The 25,527-nt window shown below is 35.5% G+C and overlaps 1 protein-coding gene across 5 annotated transcripts in view; it reads right to left on the bottom strand.

Moving 5' to 3' along the window:
• The window catches only part of LOC145664358 (protein similar-like), a 422,904-nt gene that overhangs the window by 173,849 nt on the left and 223,528 nt on the right, over positions 1-25,527 (bottom strand). For all 5 annotated transcript variants that reach the window (XM_081730989.1, XM_081730988.1, XM_081730991.1 and 2 more), the window contains exon 6: positions 22,085-22,191. In XM_081730989.1, coding sequence (XP_081587115.1) covers positions 22,085-22,191 — 107 coding nt within the window. The remainder of the gene's footprint in view (positions 1-22,084; positions 22,192-25,527) is intronic.

Genomic DNA, 25,527 nt, shown 5'->3' with positions numbered 1-25,527 from the left:
TTTCGGGAGGAGTACTTTATATAACTTTATATAACTAATGTTTGTGTTTTCCTGCTGGACTGAAAATACATCAAATGTGAGTCGCTTTGGGAATGATTATGTTGTAGCCCTTTAGGACGCTATATTTAATGTTTCAATGATCAGAAAGCAGTGTAAGAGCATGAGTTGTGATGTTAGCTTGACTTTAATCAAGAATGAAGTCGGCGAGTATAAGGATTCCGTGGCCCCGGATTTGGTTCTTCAACGAAAGGAACGACAACATGGCCGTATATAAAAGCCACTATCATCATGCGGGCACAACTTTGCAGAATGGTCACATAAGAGGACTATAAAGAGAGACTGCGAATCATCTAAATATATTTTTGGAACCTGCCAACCCCGCACCTTTCGACAACACGTCTTAAAGTATAATTACTGTTATATGCATGGCCTCCCGTAGGGTGAGACAAGGTCAGTTACATCGCCTATATTTTCGAAAAGTGTTCAATTCTTCAAAATACAATTCAAAACTTGTTAGATTGGTTTGCTAACAAACTGTTGTATTTAATAGATTAATATGACATTCTACAGTACTATAGATATTTACTATATTTAATATATGCACAGTGGGATAGCCAGGATTTCATTTCGGGATGGGTCCGGGGGTCCTTCCCCGGAAAGTTTTCGGCAATGGGGAAACTCACGCAATGGAGCAATATCAATTCCGCCCGACGTAGTTCTTCAATGGAATATTCTGCAATGAAAACTACGTTGCCAGGTCATCGTTCAGAACCAAAGACATCGAGTAACGCAGAATCTATTTGGTATTTTCGATCTATTTGGTAGGTACAATTTTGTTACACGTGGAACAGCCTCTCAAATAGTGCACGACTGTGAAGTAGTGATTCTATGCAATATTGAGTATTGCTGCTGCCTTTGGAGGCGTTGAGTGGTATAATTTGTCTCAAAATTGATTTTAATTATTAAATCCCTCGGGATTTTTAAATTCAAAAATTTTGCGACACACCTTACGGGACTGCGCAGCATACCGGCTGGGAATTACTGGCCTACTATATAGTACGGTATAAAATACAATTTTGATCAATCGTCGGTCAACGATTTAGGCCAGCGTTTCCCAACCTTTTTCAACTTGCGGCACACTACGGGTGTAACTTGAATTCTCGCGGCACACTCATTATTATTATTATTATTTGCTAATACAAAATACCATGGTAATTTTTTTTTTTCTGTGATTACTGATCTCCTTCTCACAGATGAAAGCTCGATCACTGGTTTTCCCTTACGCTAATTCATTATGCTTATTTTTTATTCTAATTTTAAAATAGAAAAGAATTGAAATGAAATATAGGACTCAAATTTTTAAAAATACGCTTTCTTTTTCGAAAACTGTATCCAACCTTTCACTAAGAACGAAGATCACTAAATAACGAACGAACAAACAAATGTCTTGTACTTTTAACTTAGCTGTTTTAACCAAAACCGGTGCATATTATTGCAATCACACAGCTTGCGATGCGTCGAAGCTAAAACACACCTGTTGAACAAAGTGTTGTTCTGTCATTCACGTGCGAATGAGTTAGTGTTCTACGAACGTTCACTTGACGCGCGCGTACCGTACAAGTGCTTCCAATTCTCGGTGTTAGTATGACTCTCAATTGAAGCGTAACATAGCAGCTAACCGTGGAAATGTGTACGAGCCGAAATACTGTCTGTTACACAGTAATAAATGTAGAATAATATATTACAATTACAGTAATTTTTTTCCATGCTAGAAATTCATAGTAATGTGAAATACAAAAATATAATTTTTTCCTATGTCTTGCAATTTGGTTGTTATAGAATTAACAATTTTGTTTCGATTTCCTCGCGACACATCAGGGTCCATTCCCGGCACACCAGTTGGGAAACGCTGATTTAGGCTTTGGTTACACTGGATCAGAATTCGCTGTTTTCATAAACGAAATTGTTTATTATTATTATTATTATTATTATTATTATTATGGATCGCTGATAATAATAACGTAACAAACTTCACACCCGTTTGCATGTGCGGGTGGTCGTAAGTCGATAACTAACTATTATGATACAGTTAAAAGATGAGTTGTGTAAGTAATAACGATAATTTTACAGTGAAAATAGTGTGGAAATTTGAAATCTCTTGATAACCATAGAATGATATGTATGCACATGCCTTAATTTAGTGTATATTTCTTCTGTTATCTAGATATGGTTTTTCTCTTCAATCACAATAGTATAAAGATAGTCTAATACAGGCTTGCCAACCATATTGTAATTTATCGTGATATACAATGATTTAAGCCATAATATACATACGATCATGTCCTTGCGATAATAGGTGAATTACGGTAATTTTAGAGTGCATACTTCTTTTTCTGTTGTTGAATGTCCAAATAAATTGTAGATGTGCACTAAATAATTATAAAACATACACAGAGAGGTTTAAAACATTCATTCCCGTTAAAAGAAATCAACAACGACTTGAGAATTAGCAAATGACAAGACTGCATCTATTCTTTAAATTCAATTACTATTACGAGGAAGTGGAAATATCGTTGTTGTTCAGAATAGTGTTATTAAGGGAACAATGGTGTAGACAGTGACGCCAGTTTGGAGTTCGAAACTGAAGATTCTAAGTAAGTTTATTATGTAGTATTGCTATTATTAGTAGTTATAGGCCTACTTATTTCTACAATTATCACGTGCATAACGAATATACGATAATTTTAATGACAATAATAATAATAATAATAATAATAATAATTTTATTGTCTGAGATTGGTAACTTTGGTCTACTATTAAACTTCAGTAGCAGAGCACCAAGGAAACTAACTGCCATTGGTGCCCCTGATGGCAATAGGATGGTAGTATAGCAGAATTGATACGGCACCATATTTACACTGTACTTCATAGATTAATAAGTTAAGGTTTGTAGTGTGCACTTAATCCATATTTAACGCCAAAATATTCTTTAACTTGGACGAATCTATAAAATACGGAAATGAAATATAATTTCTAATATTACGTCCCACGATTATGCTCTTCAAGCTTAAGGAGATGAATGATTAATGAAAATACACAACTATGAAAGGATGCGTGGAATGATAATGAGAGGAAAGGGACAGCACCGAAAAATCCTAGGATACAATGTTGTCCACCATAAATCATAGGGCCGAGATTGAACTAGGAAAAATTGCAAAAAAACTGCTTCAAGTCAACTGGATATTACTACGATGAAGTTACGATGCCAAGATACCACTAATGAAAGTGACAAATCTGTGCTCTACCACTTAACTACCGTGTGGATCTAACATAACGGAATATATTAAAATGAGATATTTGGTAACATTTGTATCGATAAACGTATTGTTATCAACAAAGATATATTAAGTACGAATAAATTAGTAGCTATTTCTTTTGTTTTTTTTTTCTACTACATAAATAAAGCTCATACCAATTTGAAAGAAAACTGGTCGTGTCAGCAATCGTCTTTCCTACTGGTGAGCCATATTTCTTATTTATTGCATGAGGAAATTGACCGTGCCTCCAAGGAACAATAAGAAAAGTTGACCAACACAATTTTCGAAGAAAAGGAAACCAACAAGAGAACTTATCAACGATGTAACCTGGTAGCTTGCGACTTTTCATGCTACTGAGTTTTCACGTCAGAAAAAAAATCATATATTTAAGAATTAAACAACTGTTTATATTTATCGTGAAAGAAAACAGTGCATGGATTTTTTTATATACCTCTTTAAAATAACCTTATACTAATTATCCGTATTGGGCGGTTATGGGGGGCATTTCCCTCAACTTAAAAAAATAAAAATGCCACCTACCAAGACCTCCGAGACCGACCAAAAGGTCTGCCCCCCTCCCACTGCCCCACCAGCAGACAATTCCTAGCTCCGCCTATACCCGTATAGCTTATATCCATGCCTATGCAGTCTTGTTTAAAAAGTTCTGCTCACTTACCAATATTTCAAAAGCCCTTCATCTTCTCAATAACATGATATACAGTAAGTCAAAAATGGTAAATCTTGGACTGAGATCATTACTTCAAGACAAAATATTAAATCTTCTTACGTGCGATTAATACGTCCTCGATTTTTCAAAAACTAGAAAATGAACAATATAAGCTTATCTTTCACCTCAAAACACGAAAAATTCTTTAGAATTCAGGGTTTAATTATTCCAAAACTGTATTTATTCATTTTAATGAAAGTGCATAATACAGGAAATGGAAATCGCGTTAAATACTGAACATTATTTGTATAAAATATCAGTGGTGTGTAGAGAAATTTTATTGAGCCATAAATAACTATTTTTAAATTTTTACTTCCACACTATGCTATGCATAAGTTTCGGAAGTCTAATAAAACAGCTCTGTCCGTCTATCCGTCCTGTCCGTCTGTTAATAGGTATCAGAGCAAAAAGGAAATATATATTAAGATGCAGTCTTTTGCAATCGATTCAGCGTCCCAAGTATAGCTTCCATCTCCTCCGTTAGCTCTTACTCAAACCAGAAATGGTTCAAATTAGTCATTTCCGGTTTCAACGCTTATTGCCATGAAACAAAAATGGAAACAGCGAGAAGTGCTTTTTGAAAACGATTTAACGTCTCAAGGCAACGTACCACGAAATTCCGAACACACCACCAAAAATCCAACATGGTTAAATATTGATTTCCACACAAGCAAGAACGCTGAGATATCGAGATGGCTTTTTTTTTTTTTTTTTTTAACTTGAATTAGCGTCCCAAGACTAGGTTCCATATTCTCCATCAATCCTCGATCCGCACCGGATGTGGTTCAAAATTAACCATTTCCGTTTTCAACATGTATCGCCAGAAAACAAAAAAATTGTATTAATAGCAACAAACAGTTTTCTGCTAACGATTCAGGTTCTCAAGAGCACTTACCATCATAACCACCAACACTACCAAAACTGAAAATAGTTGAAATTTACTACTATAAAGGTAACCTAGAAAGTTCTATCGCTTTTTCACCCACCACCTTCGAACATCGATATGTCACCTACTCTCCATTAGCATCGACGACCTTCTGTCCCTACAGTCTGGAAAGCCATGGATTCCATCGCGGTAGAACTTGGTGGGTTGTGAAGTGAAGAAGGTATAAAGTGAATTTTGCATTTCTACTAGGGATTTGAACTGGCGTCCTCTAAAATGACTGTCCATTGAATGGTACAGATGATAATCGGACGGTACAATGTACTGGGAACATGGCGGGCGCAATAGTGTTTCCTATCCAAGGCGCAGATCAGGAGCTCCTGGTCATCCTAGCCTTGTCTTGTAATAGACCTTTGTGATTCAGAACTGCTGGCTTCAGAGTTTTGAGTTTTTCTTGAATACGGCTCGACTGCTAACAGTACACAGTTGCGTTGATGCTCTCACCAGCTGGTAACAGTTCCCGATGCAGGATGACTCGATAACTCCACCAACAGGAGAACCTTCTTCTAGTGCAGTGCTGGTTTTGACTGTTTTAGAACCGGTTGATGGGATGCTAACCAATGATGACGGCACCGTGGAGCTTCGTACAGGACCTACTTCTCATCACATGTCAACACCCAGTCCAGAAAGGGCTCCTTCCTCAGATGAGACAGCGAAGAAACAAAGGTATCTGTTCGCGTTGCCTTCTGACCACAAGTCAAATCATCGACCCACCTGGTAGCGCTTCCCAAGTTGATGGAGGTGCTGCCGAATGGTTTCTCCACTTACACTGAATTGTAGTTCAGTCCGTTTCTCACATGTCTGGCCACTATTCGCCTCAATTGCTGCCTGAAGATCTTCATTTTGCACATGTGTTGGTCTTCCGGCACATGCTGCATCCGTCCACCGCTGCACTGTCCGCGTAGTCACGACACCTTCACCAAAGGCCTGGCATATCTTCCGCCTCGCTGCAGCAGCGTTTGACCCCAGTTTGAACTCGTGCATCATACACGCCCTTATGACGCTTTGTAAAGGTCCCATGTTCACTTTGTCCTTACGCAAGTTTACGGTGTAACTGAACTGTCACAACCAGGTAGTATGTTGGATATAGCCAAACCAACAACTGACCTTCGCCTTATCTCCATTTGCATTCAACTCACGGTGTAAGAGCCAATTGAACACAGACCTCCACAAAAAGCGACAGAACTTTCTTGGTTACCTTTATACTTTCGGTTTCAATACTGATTTCCATAGAGCAAAAAGTGTAAGAGATATTAACATGCAGTGTTTTAATTGATTCCGTTTCCCAAGAGTAGGATCTATCTCCTCATTTAACCCTCTACTGAATACGGAAGTGGTTCAAATTAACAATTTCCGGTTTCAACATTTATCGCCATAGAATAAAAATGGTCACAGATTGCAACAAGCTGTTTCTTGTAATCGGTTCACGGTCTCAAGTGTACATACCATTACAACCCGTCAACACTTCACCAAAATAGAAAATAATTGGAATTTACTACAAATTCCGATTTCAATATTGATTTCTGTAGAGCAAAAACGGTAAGGGGTATCGAGAAGTGATTTTTTTTGGTTTCAACGTTTGTCGCCACAAAATAAAAATAGTAAGAAATTACCGAACACTGACCTTTGCATTTAGCGTCCGAGGAACATGTTCTATCTTTGATCTCATCAATTTACTGCAACCAGTAGTTACAGATTTACTACTTCAAATTTGACTACTAAATTCCAATAGTTTGGAAGTCTACTGTAGTTTCACAGTGTAAAACGAAACTCACTTGTTTTATCAGACATTAATTTTGCTTTCATTACAAAACTGAATTATATTAATTTATTATGTATTCACCACTATTATGTGTGACCATCTCCCATTTTCCTGCAGTTTATATATTCCTTTCTTGTAAAATGTGATTAGCTTAGACTGGAAGAAATTTTCAACAGCCTGACTGACTTGCTCTTCAAAATTGAAGGTTTTTCCATTCAAAAAAAATTTGCAAGGAACAGAAAAGGTGGTAGTCTGTCGGGGCAAGGTCCGGGGACTACGGTGGGCATTGTAAAAACAGATCAAGCTCAAGAATTTTTATTAAGTCACCTTTATTGTAGGTGGTAATTATTGTCGTGTAAAAGAATGACGTTTTTGCGGCTGACGAGTGCAAGCCGCTTTTTATCGAATTTCTCTTTCACGCTTTGCAGCTCTGAACGTATGTATCCATAGTAATCGTCCAATTTGACTTCAGTAGCTCGTGATGAATTATAGGTTGACAATTCCACCATGCACACACACAATATATATGTATAATTTTTTTTTCATGGAAGTTTGCTTTCGGATCTAGTATGGGTGGTTTATCCTTATTATGCCACTGTCTTTTCGGATGATATTGTCATAGGTGATCCATTTTTTTTATCTCTTGTTGTAATCGTGTATTTAAAAAAAAAAAAAAAAAAAAAACTAAATTTTTACCCGTGAGAGCAGATTTGTGGCAATTGACACGCGATCTTGTTTATACTGTTCACTGAGACTGTGAGGTACCCCTACACCTAACTTGCAGACTTCTCAATTTCTCCAGATGGCGGCAAATATTTGCTTGTGACGTATGCAACCTTTCTGCTATATCTCTTGTTAATTGAAGTGAATTTTGCTCCAATATTACCTTTAAAAGGTTGTTGTCAAGGTCGGAAGGACGTTCTGCCCTCGGTTCGTCTTTTAAGATCGTATATTCAGAATGGAATTGGCTCTATGGTGCGTATTCGAGATTTACTACAAAAGGAAATAAAATGGTCAATTGACTGGCTCTGCTGTAACAGCAGTACTTTTCCCCTCGGAAACATCATCATCCCGAAATCTTGATGAATGGTTTCCACTTGCATGGCACATTCTATTTTTCTTTATCTGGTGGAGCGGTGGGAGAAAGCTGGTGATTTTGCTGCTCAAGTCGTTTCGTATTTCTGCTACTGAAAATCCAAAGGGCGTTCCCTACATACAGACTCACAGGTTGACTCCACAACTACTGATGAGAAAAATTCCCACATCAATAAAAATGGGGGGAGGCGGATCTCCATTTACTTATCAGAGGATACCTCCATTTCTGTCTCTGAGAGTAAAATATAAGGTTGGATACTTGTCAAATACATTACGTACTAGGCCGTTGCATGATAGTTGTGTTCTTGCTTTTCATACGAGAGGTTGGGATTCGATCTCTGATTCGAGTTCATATAATTCGGATTCGACATTCATTCGCATCTCTTACAATCTCAGTGTAATACTAATGCACATCAAACTTCAAACAAACGAACAGTATTCTTTTGGATAAAACGGAACGTAGATTGAATAGTTTATTTTTATTTTTTTACTATTTCTGTCAAAACATCTTTAATCACTGTTCCTAAAATTACCATATCTTGACCAATATTCAGTTCTCAAGTTATCTGCTTATTGTTTCTTTTCTCCTTATCGCATTTGAGCGTGAACCAAGATTCTATTCAATTTAAGCAGGGGCCCAGCCGGTCGCGTGGTCCTATAACTAGTGCTCTCAAACGGGTCGGGTCAACTCGGATCGAGTTGTCGGGTCAGGCCTCTCGGGTCGGGTTGTCGGGTTATTCGGGTCGGCTCAGGTCGGGTTGTCGGGTATGGTTATTCGGGTTGGGTTGTCGGTTCGGGTCAATCGGGTCAGCTCGGATCGGGTCAGTTCACTTTGGTCAACTGAGTTTAGGTTGAGCTTAAACTCGGCTGGAGTCGAAAGCTGGTGTTTTTCACTAGCTGCCTAATTAAAAATAGCAATTTTCAATTGATTTTATAGAAGCCATAAATCTATTTTGAACACTTGCAGCTAGTGTTTTTATGGCAAATGCTTATTTTTGTGCTTGTGTGTACTTTCATTTTTAAATGTGGAAGACTGATTTTACCAATCGACTGTAATATTAATATCTACGCCAATATGGAGTCTGGATTTAGAACAAAAATAGAAGTTGTTTAAGCAAGGCTAAGAGAAAGATTGGATATGGACGACCAAGCCCAAGCAGGGCCGCGGTAGTTCAGCGGTAGAGAATTCATCTCTGGTGCATGGTGTCCATGGCTCGATCCCAGCTTGTGCTAAGTGGGCTTTGTGGTGGAGAAACGCAGTGTAGTGGGTTTTCTCGAGGTTCTCCTGTTTCCTCCCACTTTCTTCATTCCACCATTGCATTCATTTCTCATGGTCACCATATTCATTAGCCTCGGTGCAGAATCGAGGGACCTTAAACTGAATATTTCATTTGATTTCACCAAGCCCAAGAACATCGATAAAAGAATAAGATAAAGATTGGATATGCAAGACGAAGTGCATTGTAATCTTGCTCTTGGCCTTGTTTTGGTGATCACGAAGTAGCGATGAGCATATTTTCTTGCTTTCCGTACAGTATGAAAGACCATAATCAAAATCACACTTGGTCTTCATTTGTATCGATCAGGCGAGCATTCTTGGCTCTTGTACAGCATGAAAGACCACCAAGACTACGAAATGCAGGACCAAGACTTGACTGTGCAAGACAAAGAATAAGACGCAGTATTGATGACTAAGACCCAGGGTGTGAATTGTTTGAATTTCATTGTTGGGCTGAAAGTGATGAAATAAAATTAGTACTTTATAATTAATTATCATACTGTATTTTTAGATTTTAAATTACAAAATTCATATTATGTATCTTCTTACTTGCAACTATATATACTGTAAAATACGTTTTTATTACCGAGAAAGAAAAATCAAAGTGGCGCGGGTCCCGGAATCATAAGAACCTATTTTGGAATGGAAGTTGAAGGGTTGGAAAAATCACAGGTGTTCTCCCGCTTTCTCAACCCTTATCATTGTAGTTAAACGATTTCCTTTTTTCTCCGCCAAGAGACTCTTGCTACTGCCTTCCGAGAAGATCCCCTGCCGTCCGAGCAGGTGAGAACACTGACCTTGAATAAAAATTTCGTCACATAGAACTAAAGCAAGAAAAAATAAATTTCTCCCACGTCGGACACTGGTATCAGTTAACCAAACCTCAAAAGTGCCAAATATTCATTAAGATGCATATACAAATACCCCGCTTGATCTAGCTAGTGGTTAACGTGTAAGACTTCGGTACACGAGGTCCGGGTTTAATTCCCAATGGGAGTGCATTTTGGCGTTCACCCAGTGTCGTGACCATAGTGCTCTCAAACGGGTCGGGTTGTCGGGTCAGCTCGGATCGGGTTAGGTCAATCGGGTCGGGTTGTCGGGTCAGGTCAATCGGATCGGATCACGGGTCGGGTCGGTCTTCAACCCGACCCGACTCGACCCGTTGAGAGCACTACCTGTAACACAGTTTTCTTGGAGGCGAGATAAATTGCCTATACCATAAAGGTTGATTTTGCATGATGGCGTGTGTACCCATCAACTACGCTGGATTCAAGCCCCAGTCGTTGTTCAGAGCCCACGTTAATATTAAGTCCAGTCCTTCATAACCTGGAAGTTGCATAAAGACTCAAAACAACAACTCATACTCTAACAAAATATTATGCTTGAACCGCAGTAAATACTTTGGTCATCAAATAATTTCTTAAACAAGTAGATGGAAATTTCCAACAAGTGTTTAATTTAAAATTCCTATGTTTCGTATCAATTTTTAAGGTATTCTGATATTAGCCTCTTTTTTCCCCTAAACTTTACGGTTTTAAAAACTACTGGAATATTTAAGATCCACATTCAACTGTCACTCTGCAAGTAAGAGAAAAAACTACGAAAGGGTTCATTCTCCAGAGCACATAACGTGGCTTTAAACTTGGGAGACAAGAATGAATGGAGAAAGGAAAATGATAATATAGGTGAAGAGGAAAATGTCCACCTAGTTTACGAACATGGATGAGTTCAAATTTATATCAGAAACGACGTCGTAAATATTTTATGGACGAAGTGCCCTGCAGAGTCTACGATACAGAGGCATATTAAAGGTGACAGAACAATTCATACCTACGTCGAAACTATACATCATTAAAACTATCTTTGCTGAGAAAACACTTCAACTTAAATATTTAATCAATATTATTTTTGTAGTCGTAAAGAGAAGGATGCCAATCGGCTTACCGAAGGCGGAACTTCAATTTCAATTCCCTTTCCCCTCGCACAAGACTTAATTGATTTGCTTTTCAGTTTAGCGTCCCATTCAGTACCGAGGCTATATGAGACGTGAACCTACTGATTAACGTGCAATCCGAACCACATGAGCTCCCGCCGGGAATCGAAACCGGGTCTTCCACGCCAAAGGCGCGTACGCTAACCGCTTAGCCACAAGGGAGCTCCCCTCGCAAAATAATTCCTAAGTCTCTTCGCTAGGCTCACCCTAATTTTTTTGAAGTTTAATACATCATTTCAAGGCAATGAAGAATATTAAAAAACTAGAAAATAACCCACGTACTCTCTAACTATAACCAAATATTTTCTTATCGATCAGAAATTCGAGTGCGCGGTTATGACGTCGTAACGTTGGGCATCCAAATTTATACACTATACCAGTGGTCCGCAACAGATGTGTCGCGACACACTGGTTGTCACGCAAAACCCTAAGGTGTGTTCCGAAACTTTAGAATTTAAAAATCAAAAGAATTTAATAATTAATTAAAATCGAGACAGATTGTACCAGTCATTTCCAGCGGCAGCAATAATAAGAGTTGGTACTACATAGAGTCATTATAAAAATTAATACGTTTCACTATTATAATAGCTATTATTATTATTATTATTATTATTTATAATAAAGATATCAAACAAGTGTGCCACGATGTCCTAGATGTTCAGTAAAGCATGTTGACAGTAAACAAAAAAAAAAAAAAAAAAAAAAAGTTGAGAACCACTGCATTATACGACAGGCTTTGCTTTTAATTCATGTAATACTAAGTTGCAGATACTCTCTGGTTCACTCTGAATTTTTGATGTTCATTGTATTTCAGTTATTGAGTAAATAAAAAAAAAAAAAAAAAGAGTGAAGAAGAGCTTAGTAGCGACTTTCGGGATGGAATTTTTTCTATAAGAAGCCGTCCTTTTTGAAAAACAAAACGGAAATGTTCGCTTTTTAAAAATTTCTTATGATTTTCTCATTCAAGTATTACCCTTGTTTCGAATCAGGACTTTTGGGCGCAGATGTTTAGGCGCGGCCGTTTGGGCGCAAAGCAATCCACGATGAGCTGCTTCGGTGTGGTTGTTCGTTCTTAACTGGTCATTGAGAACTCTGTTATACTGTCATACAGATTTCATATCTTTATTGGGAATAATGCTGTTCTTTTGCCGCCCAATCGTATCGTTCCTTTACGTTAGATATATTATAAAGGACAAAAATTTGTTTTGGGGTGTCACAGACTGCCTATAGTAAATATTATTTGGCCTATTCTTCCTATTTCAATGTATAGCTAGTGCCTATAAGTGCCAAGTTTTTATGAAATCTGAAATAACTTTTTATTAATGCAATAGAGTATAAACTATCCGGCCTAATGGGCAGATCAAATAAATAAATAAATAAATAATAATAATAATAATAATAATAAAGCATTCAATAAATACTTCCTGAATCACTCATACCATTAAAAGTACCATTTTCATTCCAAAAACAGCTCTTATTCGTTTCTTCTGACCTCTTGGTACAGGTTAGTACTTAATAAACATTTCTTTCTTATGTTTTGTACCACGCATTTTCATAATTTATTATAGAAAATGAAAATATGTACAGTATTGTACACATTTTAAGACAAATTTAATAATGTCTGAATCAAAAATCAAGTGCACAGTGCAGTATGAATATATAGTCACTTCTTTAAAATAACTAAACATAAACGAAAAACATAAACGACTTTTTTTTAAAACACAAATTACATGTTTTATTTTATTAAAAGGAAATATTAAATTAGGCTCTTTTAAAACTAAGCAGCGTACAACGGAGACCGGACAGTTAATAGTTTCCTATGGTTTCTTCCCATTTCTTTTCAACTGGTAGAGACAAGTTGTGCATGATATGCAGAAACTTCGCTGTGTTCAGGATATACATACATAAAGTTTTTGCAAAATTATTTGCGGAAGTTTTTCGAAATTTCCAGTGCTTAAACATTTGGGCTCCAGTTATGAAATACATTATAACATATGTAGTTAGGTAAACCTATTTGGATGAAAGATTTTGCGCCCAAATGAACACGTCCAAATGTCATAGACCCATTTGTTTCCCTGTAGTGGACTCTAAATTCAATAAATCAGTTTCATTTTACAGTGTGAAACTACGGTAGACTTCCAAACTATGCGATTTTAATATTCAAAGCTTGAAGCAGTAACTCTATAACTCTTAGTTGTAATGGAGGACTAATATTAAAGATGGTATCTATCCCTTGAACGCTGAATCTATATCAAAAAGCTATTAGTTACTATTTTTAACGCTTTTGCTTTGTGGAAATAAGTAAAGAAACGTAAGTAGTAGTAAAGTTCAACCACTTACGGTTTTGGTAGTGTTGCAGGTGGTGATAGTATGATTTATTGAAACACTAAATCAATTGCAGAAAATCGCTTGTCACTATCAATTACTGTTTGTTCTATGGTGATAAACGTTCATACCGGTAAGGGTTGATTTCTACTACTTCTTATTTGAATACAGGATTAACGAAATAGTTGCAACCTATACTTGGAACGCTGAATCGATTGCAAAATATATCTTTTATAGTTCTAAAATATATCTTCTAAATATCTTTTACTATTTTCGCTCTGATACCTGTCGACAGATGAACATAGCCGTTCTATAAATATTCCAAATTATGCTATGCATAAGTATCGAGAGTCTAATGTCTTTACAACATTCCTTACTTATGAATTCTGTGTTTAGTTCGTGGTTCGCTATCTTTATTGGTTTTCAAATTGGCATTTTATTGGTAACCAGCAAGTGTAAGTTGTGCAACCCACATATCAGGTCATACCAAGTTCCTGAAAGTTATATAATTTGTCATGTGTGTTGTGTTGTTACGAATTGCCTAAATTCAAACTGTCAGGCAAAAAACATAAATCAAGAAACAGACGTAAACGCATACTTATCTTGGTACAGAATTTGGCTTACGTCTCTTTACAACATCTGATACGTGAACTGTTACTATATGACTTCGAACTCAGGCATAACGGTGCTGCAGCAACCCACAACTTTTGAAATGCGAAAGGGAAAGATGCAGTGATCCACAGCACAGCAACTTGTTGGTTCCACGATATTTGTGCAAGTTGTAAAAATGTCGATCAGCCAAGGTCCGGCCGCCTTTGGGTAACAGATTCTGAAGTCATACAACACACCATTGAAGAAAATTCATCCACCAACACATAACTGTCAGACCAGAATAGATGTGTGCCAGCAACTGCTGTAAAACTCGCGTGATGTGTGTCTCCTGAAACAAATGGATTGTTATATGCGACAAAAAGTGGATGTTTACCCGATATCCGAATGTGCAAAAACAGTGGCTATGCAAGAGCCAACTTAAAGAACCGGTCGTTAAACAAGGCCACTTCGAGCATAAAGTCATGCTATGTGGATTTACGAGAGGATAATTCACTTTAAGTTTGCTCCTAACGGTCGTATCATCAATGCCGATCTTTCCAGCATCCATTCCGGATGGTGAATTCCGATGTATGCTGCACTATGCCAAAAAAATATCCTGCACTGGTAAACCGAAAGTGCACCCTGCTGCAACTGGACAAAACAAATAAAATACACACTTACTTTAAAAAACGCAATAAAAAATGCAGGAACTTGATGGTATCGAACTGATGCCAGACTCGTCATATATTTCTGACCTTGTCATTTCAGATAACTACCGGTTTCTGTCCATGGTACACTTTCTGAAATGACGGTGTTTTTCGAGACAGCAGGAGGTGGAAACAGCAGTGTGACTTCTTTGCCTCTAAAGACAAGACGTAGAATCAAGGAAACTGGCAGGAAGGTGGCTGCAGACAATCTAACACGAAGGACTATACTTTGAATCTTAACTTGCTCCTATTTGTACTATAATAAATAGCCTGCAGATATGTTGTGTACCAGAATATTCCAAGACTAATGACACCCTTTTATGTTTGAAATAGGAAACTTGGGTATAGCGTTTTTAACCTTCTCCTGCTTGAATTTTAAACGACCACAATTAAAGACTTTGTATATAAATATATACACCTGCTCCGCGTAATTTTCTTCATAAAAGATTTTTTTAGCTCCAAAAAAGCTGAACTTTTAGTTTATGCATAAATGCTAAATGATAATTTTGTTTCCCTTCGTCTAACTACTACATTTTCAGAACAGTTATTGATAATGCTAATACTGTTAAATTTTTACTAAAATATTTTTGACAAAGTACATTAATAGTTCTACATGCAATTCGATCGAACTAGAAAATCTTTTCGCCCACCGATTTGCCCTTTTTCTTTCCTATTGAGTAATCGACTATCCTTGATTATTGAACTAACATATTTAATGCAGTAAAGTAGTAATTAAACGCTTTTCGTGTTATAAGTGAACATATTGTTATTTCTTCATTAAAGTTGAAATGGTCGAAAGTCATTAAAGTCATGAAAAAAGGTCGTTAAACTCCAATAATGAAACTAATCAAAATGCAACTTAATGGTCTGACCAAAATAACATTTTAACGATATTAATCATTGATAGATAACCCAATATTACAATGTCTTCAGCATTAAAATACAGTTCATAACACTTCTAAAACAACTTCATAAGTTTCCACACAGTCCGGGACCAATGATAAAGGGTTTATTTGGAAAAGTTTCCACATAGAGTTGCGCTGTCTCTTTAGTACGAACTTGTTACGGGTCAGATTTTATATGAATCGCGGATGAGCATGTGGAGCCGCAGGCTCCAGCGAAGCACGAATATGACGTCCTATTGGTGAGCAAAGAATAATAATAATATAATGATAATCTTTGTATAGTAGTCCCAAGTAGTATTATATTATTATTATTATTATTATTATTATTGAAGAAAGCGAAGCGAATTTCTATCATTAGACTTGAACGGAATGTGTGTATCTGCTCGTCTGCTTCTTCCACGATAACTCTCAAACTTATTCGATTTTAGTGAAATTTGGCATGAGGTTCATCTAACCTTTCGAAATAAACTTATTGTTTAGAGTTGCACTCCACCTTGAATAAGAAGATGAGAGAGAGTAAATCCATTCCATGTTGCATATTCGTTGATCTATATACAAAATAATTTTCCAGTATAAACCACTACCCTGAAAATAAATACTCCACTTTTATAAAACGTAGTGTATATTTTCTTTAGGACAGCTGTTCGTTCCTATTGGTTGTGATTGAAATCGGTCACAGATAAACGGGTGAAAAAAGAGAAGTTACTCTAAACTTCGAAATGAATTAGATAAAATTAAATTTCTAGTTTTACGTCTCACGATTATACCTTTTAGATTCAAGAAATCGGATGATTAATGAAAGTGGATGATTATGAAATAATTAGTAGTATGATAAGTAGTGCGAGAAAACTGAAGAATGTATGGACACAATGTTGTCCACAAAATTACATAGTCTGGAACAGAACCAGGACCCTTGCAGAGGTGAGTGCTCTACGAATGAGACTCCATGTTCCCTTGAATCTTTGAAGTTTCCTTATTAAATAGTATGGTAAGAAAATATTAATTCTCTCGATAACTTTCACTAAAATTAATGGATTTTCATGCAATAAGGTATATATTTTCTTTGAGGCTTCTCACGATTGGGATTAAAGTATATCAAGAATGAAAGAGTGAATTATCCTCATCCCCCAGGTTAGGAGAAATGACCCACGATAATTTTCGTAAAATATATGTTCGATTTTTAAGCATTTTGGCGTATATTTCGTTTGAAGCTTCCCAACCTCTTTAAATGGAATGAAAAATAAAGGAATCTATCGTTCTCACAATTAAAAAGGAAAAAGAAATCACGATAACTTTCGTAAACAGAAAATAATATTGGTGGAGTATGAAATACATATTTCTGAGACTTCCGAATCATAATCTTCGCAGTGTTTGAGTTTAGAATCAGTTGAGAATGAGGCAGTGAATTTAGTTCCCCCGAATTAGGAAATATGTACCACCACAGCATTCGTAAAAAATATATGATTCTGACAAAACATTATGTATATCTTCTAGAAGATTTTCTCACAACCCTACTGCTTGGGATTCAATTACCCAGTACTGAGGAAGTGAAAATCCATCCACTCACCCTACATTTTTTCTTTTTAAAATAAAAGAAAAATTTAAATGTTCATCGAAAATTTCGTAAAAATTTAACATTATGATTTTCGATGTTTATGGAACAGTCAATTCGGTAAGGATAAGGCGATGAAAATACACAATTAAAAATATAGTTCTAGGTGATTTCTACATTGTTAGCTAACTACAACATTAGATATACTCTTTTCCTGTGGCATACTTTATGACCTCACAGATTGCTGAAAATAATGAACTGTTGGCTAATTTGTACACGCTAACGAAACTTTTGCTTTAGGAGTTCGAACTGACCCATAACATCACGAAGGGAACATGGAACATTTGTTGTGCAAAATATGAAAGGGCAGTTGATAGCAGTATAACAACCAAACGGTTCAACTAATTTCACTCGGCTAGCAAGAACTTCGACTAGTTTTTGGAAGCTGCCAGGCGAGCTCGGAATCTAAAATTCCCACATAGTCACTGTTTAGAAGTTCGGCAAAAGCATTCGGAGTCGCCGAGTCGTACCTTAGCTAGCTTAAGCACAGCCAGCTAGCTTAAGCACAGACGAGTGGATGTGTGCAAGACTACTGGAAAACCCTGTGTATCTGAGTTTCCTGAAGAGAACAATAACGCGAGACAAAAAGACGACATTTTTCGGAAATCTTTACGTACATTACCAGTAGTTAAGCACGGATCAGGCGTCGGAAGCTATATCGAACACCAGTGATAAGGTGATGCTCTATTTCCTAGTATTATATGAAGATAATTCATTGTGAGCTTTTACGGGCGATCGAACTTGTACTTCGAGTAGCTGGAATGGAGTTGCCATTGTCCGCCAAAGCACCCGGAATTAATGAACAGAAACCGTGCCCTTCTGCCGCAAGACAACCCAAAATCTTATTCCTCTCGAATAGACAGTAAAATGAAATCTTCACGGTTATTCTCTATAGGTTAAAGAGGACGGATGATTTAAAGAAGTGAATGACTGTGGAAGGATTGGTGGGATGAAATCTCGCGATAGCCCACGGACACAAAGTTATTCACTAACTCACACGGCCTAAGACCAAACCGGAATAAAATCAAGGAACATGAAGGAATTTAACAGATGCCAGATGTGGTTAATGCTTTAAAGGTTAATTCATATATTTAAATTGTCTAGATGTAAGTACCATATTATTGCTTTTTATTTGTGTTAACTTTATCTTGTATTTATATTCTTATAGCTAATTCTCTTACTTTAACTAAATTGCCTCTTAAATCGTTTCATAGTTAAAAATACTGTTTCTAAGTAACTGTTGTTTCAACGCTGCTTTATGAGAGGAATTTTTTTCTGTAACTTGAGTGTATATATATATATATTCTGAATTTTCTCTTTCTCTCACCCTTATATAAACTCAAGTGATTTTCAGTCGCGAGTAGTAGTTCTAGCTTAAATCTCGAAGATTAAGTTAGGTCTTTTAGTAGATGATGAGAGAGTAGGTGAACTTTTCTTCATTTTGTCTTTTGAATCATGCGAATGCAAATAACTAGGTAGAAGTAGGTCTCCTTTCTTTTAATCAGGGAAAGTGATGTTTACATACATTTATATATATATATATATATATATATATATATATATATATATATATATATATATATATATATATATATATATATATACTGCACTCCGTAAGTTTTAGGTACCTTACAGATACAAATACCGAATTAATTATCCCAAGCCGTGTTCGGCCTAGGACGGGAATTGTAAGAGAGAGTAAATATATAAGCTTTCTCTGGTTCCATTAGTCAGGAACAAGTGGGTTGTTTTGATCTTGGGTTCTCAAGTAATGGGTTCGATACTCCTGAAGTAGTCTTATTTAAGAGACTATGAATAGCTTGGTTGTTTCCTGAATCTATCTTCTATATAACGGAGAACTGGTTCGTTTTTTCTTCTTCTATTGGATCCATCGAAAGATCTTCGCTATATAAGGCAAAACCTTCAACCCGACCAAATCTATCCTATGTAAAGTTTAGAAAGATTTCCTAGAACGAGGGCGCCCCTAAATGAGAGCTGCTAACTCTGCTCTATTTCACAGCCTCATATATTTAGATAGTTTTTAGATAAACTATAGAGAATACAAATTTAGAGGATACTCTAGAAAATTTTGATATAAGAGTAACCAGTTTGGTAATTCTCAAATATCTGAATTAGAAAATAATTTCAAATAAGAGACTCATTTTTACTGAATAAATGGTTATTAAGAGGGAATAATGTTGTTATGATTTTATATCTTTGAGATGAACCTTTAGTTTACGCAGAACCTACAGAATTAGGTTAACTACTACCCTAGACATTATTTAGCTGAGACGAGTGAAAAACTGAATTATTCTTTAAGCCTAAATCATATTCTATTACATGCAAGTCACCATTTCGTAATTTATGCGACAAGAAGTATTAAACGCATAGACACGAAGATTTCTCTATTACAACGACTATTTAAGCACTTGCAATCAGTGTTCTAGTACTTTTACATGCCTTCGTTTTATATAAGCTGTTTTGGCCCCCAATAATTACGTAATCAAGCTCAGCTCAAAGAATCTCAGCGAAGGTAGACATGACGATAAATTTATGTATTTACGGCACCACAATGAAGATATTTACGAATAGCCAAATAGCCAATTACTTCAGTACGTCGTAAGCGAGTTATATGTAGGAACAGGAGTTTAAAATTCTGATGACCAATATTAACGACGCTATATAGCGCGCTAGCGCTCTTAACGGGCTATTATCATGGGAGGCGATTAGGGGGGGCAAAGGGGGGCAATTGCCCCCTCACTTTTTTTGAAGTGACCCATTATTGTATATCATTTGGAAATGTAAAGTTATTGTATGTATTACTGGTTCATAGAAAACATTATGCCATATAATATTTGCCGTTACGTGAGTACGTATTGGTTGTCTTCCCGTGGAGTTATGAAAGCTGCACGAATTACGTTTTAATTGCCACGGAAAATGGCCCAAAATTAACCTATTTTATCTCCACAATTCCAGCGTACTTTCATTTCTTCTTACAAGGGCTCGATATGTTAGTCAGCCGTTTTGAAACTAATTGAGATATCATTTCGAAAAAAGAAAGAAAAAAAGGAAAAAAGTTTTTCACAAGTTATTCTTTAATTGCACAAAAATTGACAGTTCCTAAAATGTCTTTTCTTCTTTCTAATAGTAAAGAATATTGATTAAAAAGAGAATAACAAGAAACAACTTCTATCTTTTGTATTGTTTTGCAGTGTAATATACTAGTGAAGTGATGTGTTTAGGGGTGTACGAGTGTATAAACAACTAAATTTAGTGAATTCAACAGAATTCTAGATTTTAGGATTATTTTGTATAATTGGAGTGTGGAGTAATTCGTTGTAAAGATTGTTGAGTTTAGATGTATTCCAAGAAAGTGAAAACTGCACCTAATGGCAATGAACATGTTTCGGGAAGCTGCAAATGTATTTATTTAAATGCCGTAGCATATGCTTGTAGTATTTACTGTCTTTTTAAGAGTAATAACATATATTCAACAGCATGTGTAGAATTAAAAATATAAGATGTTCATTAATCCCCAGTTTCAATATAACTTTTGCAAAACAAGGCTCATTATTCATTATTATGATTAATATTATCCTTTATATTTACTTGTTTTACAAATTTGTTATTAAATAATTAGAGTAACAAGACAATTTTACAATAACAAGACAATAACAAGACAATTCATACAATTTTCCAGACAGAATTTTAAGATGTTCATGAGCAATGAATCAATTTTTTTCTTACACCTTCGTACAAATGGCTAGTACCTACTTGCGTTTCTCTTGTCAATTTACTTAATAAAATATGAAATACGATATACAGTATTTTAACTGAAGGGTTAGCATCAACCAGGAAAACAAACACTGATATACAAATATTCAGATCATGTCTTGCCCCCCACTTTTAACGTCCAATCGCCGCCACTGGTTATTACTGTTTATTTTTGTGCTGTTGTTATATTCTTCAGCGCTCTACCTTTGCGTCGCTGTTATGTCCTGGTATCCTTTAAGGAATTACTTTTGAAGTACATGTTTAAAGGAAAGTATATATGGGGCCGCGGTGGCTCAGTGGTAGAGCGTTCACTTCTAGTGCTTGGGGTCCCGGGTTCGATCCCAGCCTCCGCCAAGTGAACCTTGTGGTGGACAAACATCGTGTGCGTGGGTTTCCTCGGAGTTTTCCCGTTTCTTCCCGCTTTCTTCATTCCACCATTTCATTCATTTCTCATTATCACCGTCTCCTTTAGCTTAATCGTTGGACGTAAAACTCAAAATTTCATTTTCATATATATTTTCTCTCTGTCATTCATGGCCTCGCGTAGCGTAGTTGCTAACGCTCTTGCCTTCGGTGTGAGCGGTTCCGGGTTCGAGTCCCAGTGGGGGCATTCGGTCGAAAAAGTGTAAAACGCTTTTAGGGCCAGCCACCCTGAATGAGGTTTTCCTGGGTTTTCCTCATTCACACCAGGTAAATGCCGGGGTGGTAAATAACTTATAGGTCCCAGGCCGCTTGCTTCCTTCTACAATTATTTCTTCCTTCCCTTTCTCTGGATTGTGTGCTCGCCGAGGGACGTCATCCCTCAAGACGTGAAGGGCTAAATGGCCTTAGATGCCGAAAGCCCAGAAATCCTAAATCTCTCTGTCATTCTTACGTAGCACACTATCAGATCAGCTTTCACGACCCAAATATTGGTTGCTTGATTGTAGTTTTACTGTAGCAAATCTTTTGTACTACTGTAATAGTCCTTTTACATCACAAAGCTTTCCTGAGACAATGAAAGTATTGACAGAGAAAAACAACGATATAGTAAAAGAGGGAATCATATACTTACGGCTTTTGAAGCCCTTCTCGAATGCCTCATTGTCCATTGCATGATGAAATTCATAAACTGACTTTCCAATTAGATCCTCAGGGTTGTACCCAAGAAATTCGCCAATTCTGAAAACAAAACACATTATTGTTATTTGTTTTATATACATACTATCTCAATTACACTTGTAATCAAGGACTATACATAGCACACGAAAGTGTGTTTTTGCTCCTGAACTCGAGTTCAACGAACTTCATTTTAGTTACTTTAAAACTAAAATCAACATTCACTAAACATTACTGCCACGTTTAAGGTTCTTATTCCTTTACAAACAGGTTAATAAATTTCAATATTTATTTTATGATTAAATATAACTCACCCTAGTGTCGCGAATTATAGCTGAGAAAGAAAATAATGACAGTTTGAGGTAAATATAAGTGAATTTCGAACAAATATCTACAAGAAATCATCTTTCTAGAAAATATGAATGCCATGTCTGCACTCTTACAGTGATCACGATAAATAAAAATGAATAACATTTTTGGTAGGGTTTATAAGAGTCGTGTAAGGGATATTGATCTTAACGATGAAATATTAATCCTATGAATCACAAGTTATTTAGGTTACAGGTAATCGCAAAGGAAGAGGAAGGTTCCTCAAACCCACATATATATATAATTAAAGGTAAAGGGGATAGTTAAATTTCGTTAGATCATGAGCACTCATGTACCCTCGTACATAAGGTTGTTTTCTCTACAGCAAGGAGTAGTATTCTTTGTTGATGTCACGCTGATAAGAACGTGTATAAAAACAGACACATTTGCCGCCAATAGTACAAAAGTGTTGCTTGGTTGGGCAGTGTGATCAGATACGTACATACTGTATTTAATTTGGAGGCATGGGAGATAAAATTACCTTTGATATTCTGGCTAGATAACAGTCTGCTACTTAGCTTTTTGTTATGATGTTCAAATGAAATGGTTCCAGGTAATCCCAAGCGAAATGAAGAGGGGGAGACTCAGACCTACTACCCTAATTTTTATAGCCACTCATGAACTAATTTTTTACATCATTTTGGCAAATTGTCTAAGTAAGTGTAACTAAGAGATGATTAAAGAAGAACAACTGGCTAATAACATTTTGTTGGAATTCTTTTAAACAAAACTGTAGGTTCCGAGAACTTCCCTAACCCCGTTGGAATTCCTAGGGCTAATACTGAAATTGGTCAAATTAATACATTTTTCAGTAATGTAAATTATTATCCTAGTAATGTAGAAGAAAATATCGTATCTCAAAATTTAGCTAACTTATCCAGGTATAAGATGATTGAAATCAAAATAGGAAAAAGCAAAACAGACATGATAATAACATAATATTTACTTTCTGTATACGATTCTGATTAAATACTTCTTGAAATACTATTTGCTCTTCATTTATTTGTGACGAAATTATTTTCTTTCTTGCCGACATAATATGATAGCCGCTCTTGCCGACAGCTGGAATAATTTCCAAAACTATTTTTAATATTTTTCAAGGAAATGTTGATGCACAAATCGGTATTGCTCAAAAAATGTTTACCCAAATCCCACATATTTGTGCTTATAGGTGCATGTGTAGATCTTCTGAAATACACTTTAAACTCCTGACTTAGTTTAAGATTATTATTATTATTATTATTATTATCCACTGTATGTGACGATTATGTTCTTTCAAATGTTTAGAAAGCCGATATGGAAGGCCCTAGTATTTCGCATTCATCGCATGTTCTTTAACTTTTATGTGTATCTTTCTTTCCGTCACGTCTGTATGTATAGAACTTTAGGAAGGATGATAAGCTACAGTTACATCCAATGGATTGAAAAATAAACCTTCGTATTGGGAAAGATTTTTTTTTCAATATTTCTTTAAGACATAAAGCTATGTTTAAATATTGTTTGTATAATTTGTAAAACATTGGTGATTTCTGAAAGTTAAAGTATTTCTACCAGTTTCTGATCCTTGTATTATTATCCTTATTGGAATATGCTGAATTATATTGAGTATGCAATGTATTTTCGTTTCAATTTTAAATGCAAATTTAATTCCAGTACTTTTATATTTTTCATTTTTCCAGAATCCTAGAAGCTCATTTGAAGGATTTAAAGGTTTATTCTATTTATATTATTGTTATAAATTATTATTTATTTATTTATTTATTTAACGATAAGTTAGTTGATTGCGCTGACAATAGAATATTGTCCTTTAATATTTGAAATATAAATATCGAAGAACAGCATTCTTCACAAGTCACTAACAAACAAATTGTCCTTTAATATTTGAAATATAAATATCGAAGAACAGCATTCTTCACAAGTCACTAACAAAACAATGGATTCACATATTTGTAAAAAATTCAATTCAGATAGATTTTGACAAAAAATAACGATTAACTTTTTAATCGTTAAGAATATTTTTAATGATTATTAATTAAAAATTAACTCCTGTAAAATGTAATTGATTAAGTTAAATACTAACAGATAACTCATTAATTTAATTGTGAACTTTTTAACGGATTAATTACAAATCTGCAGAATCTAATACAATGGATAAAATTGTTCGAAGCATGAATAATGAGGCTAATTTCAATTTTTTTTGTTATAAAGTAATATTTTATTATTCATTCTAATATATTTCAATTAATTTTCGTTTACCAAAAAAGTGACTTCAACTAGAAGCTCCAATTACTGCCTACTCAGAATCTAAGTGACTGAGAAAAATTGATTGAAATACTGAACTAAGAAAGCAGAAAGTTTGTTATTTGGGATTAATCTTGCTGAAGTGATTAGTCAAAGAGGAAATTCTTTCTTATCTACTTTAAGTGAACACACTTTGTGACAAATTAGCTTGATTTCAATGTGTCAACTAAGAACTATGAGCTGTCAATGATGAGATTTATGGATTTAACAATGCCTTTCATGATTTTTTCTGAAGCAATGTGTATTCTCATTTTCTTGCTCGGTAATAATTTACTGTTATTACAAGATATTTTGTGAATAATTCCATTTGGAAGTTTTTTAAGCTTTAATAAACCAAAAATCAATACTATTTAACCAATTTTTGAATTTGAAAATAAGTTTTCTAAAATTATTGTTTTAAGTTCATATGCACTCTGTTCCTTAGACTAGAGAACGAATATGATTAATGAATTTGTTTTTGCATAAATTTACTTCATTTATTTTTTTCACTTATAATACGTTTAATCCATATAGTATGATGCTAATCTTAATACAACTGAATTTTTCATAAATAAATTGGTATAAGTCACTTATATACTTTACAAAAATGGACTAAATAAATTTAAAATTATTGAACAGTGGTAGGGTCGAAAAAAATTGGACAAAACCGAAAAAAAAAAAACAGAGAGAAGCAAAATGTAACTACAATTAGAAATGGTTTTCAAAATAGTCTACTTAAACACCCTCCCT

This window comes from Thermobia domestica, chromosome 11 (assembly GCF_964235325.1).
Source record: "Thermobia domestica chromosome 11, izTheDome1.hap1.1, whole genome shotgun sequence".
NCBI classification, from domain to species: Eukaryota; Metazoa; Arthropoda; class Insecta; order Zygentoma; family Lepismatidae; genus Thermobia; species Thermobia domestica.
The sequence above is the reverse complement of the archived record's forward strand: the minus strand, read 5'-3'. Positions and strand labels throughout refer to the sequence as shown.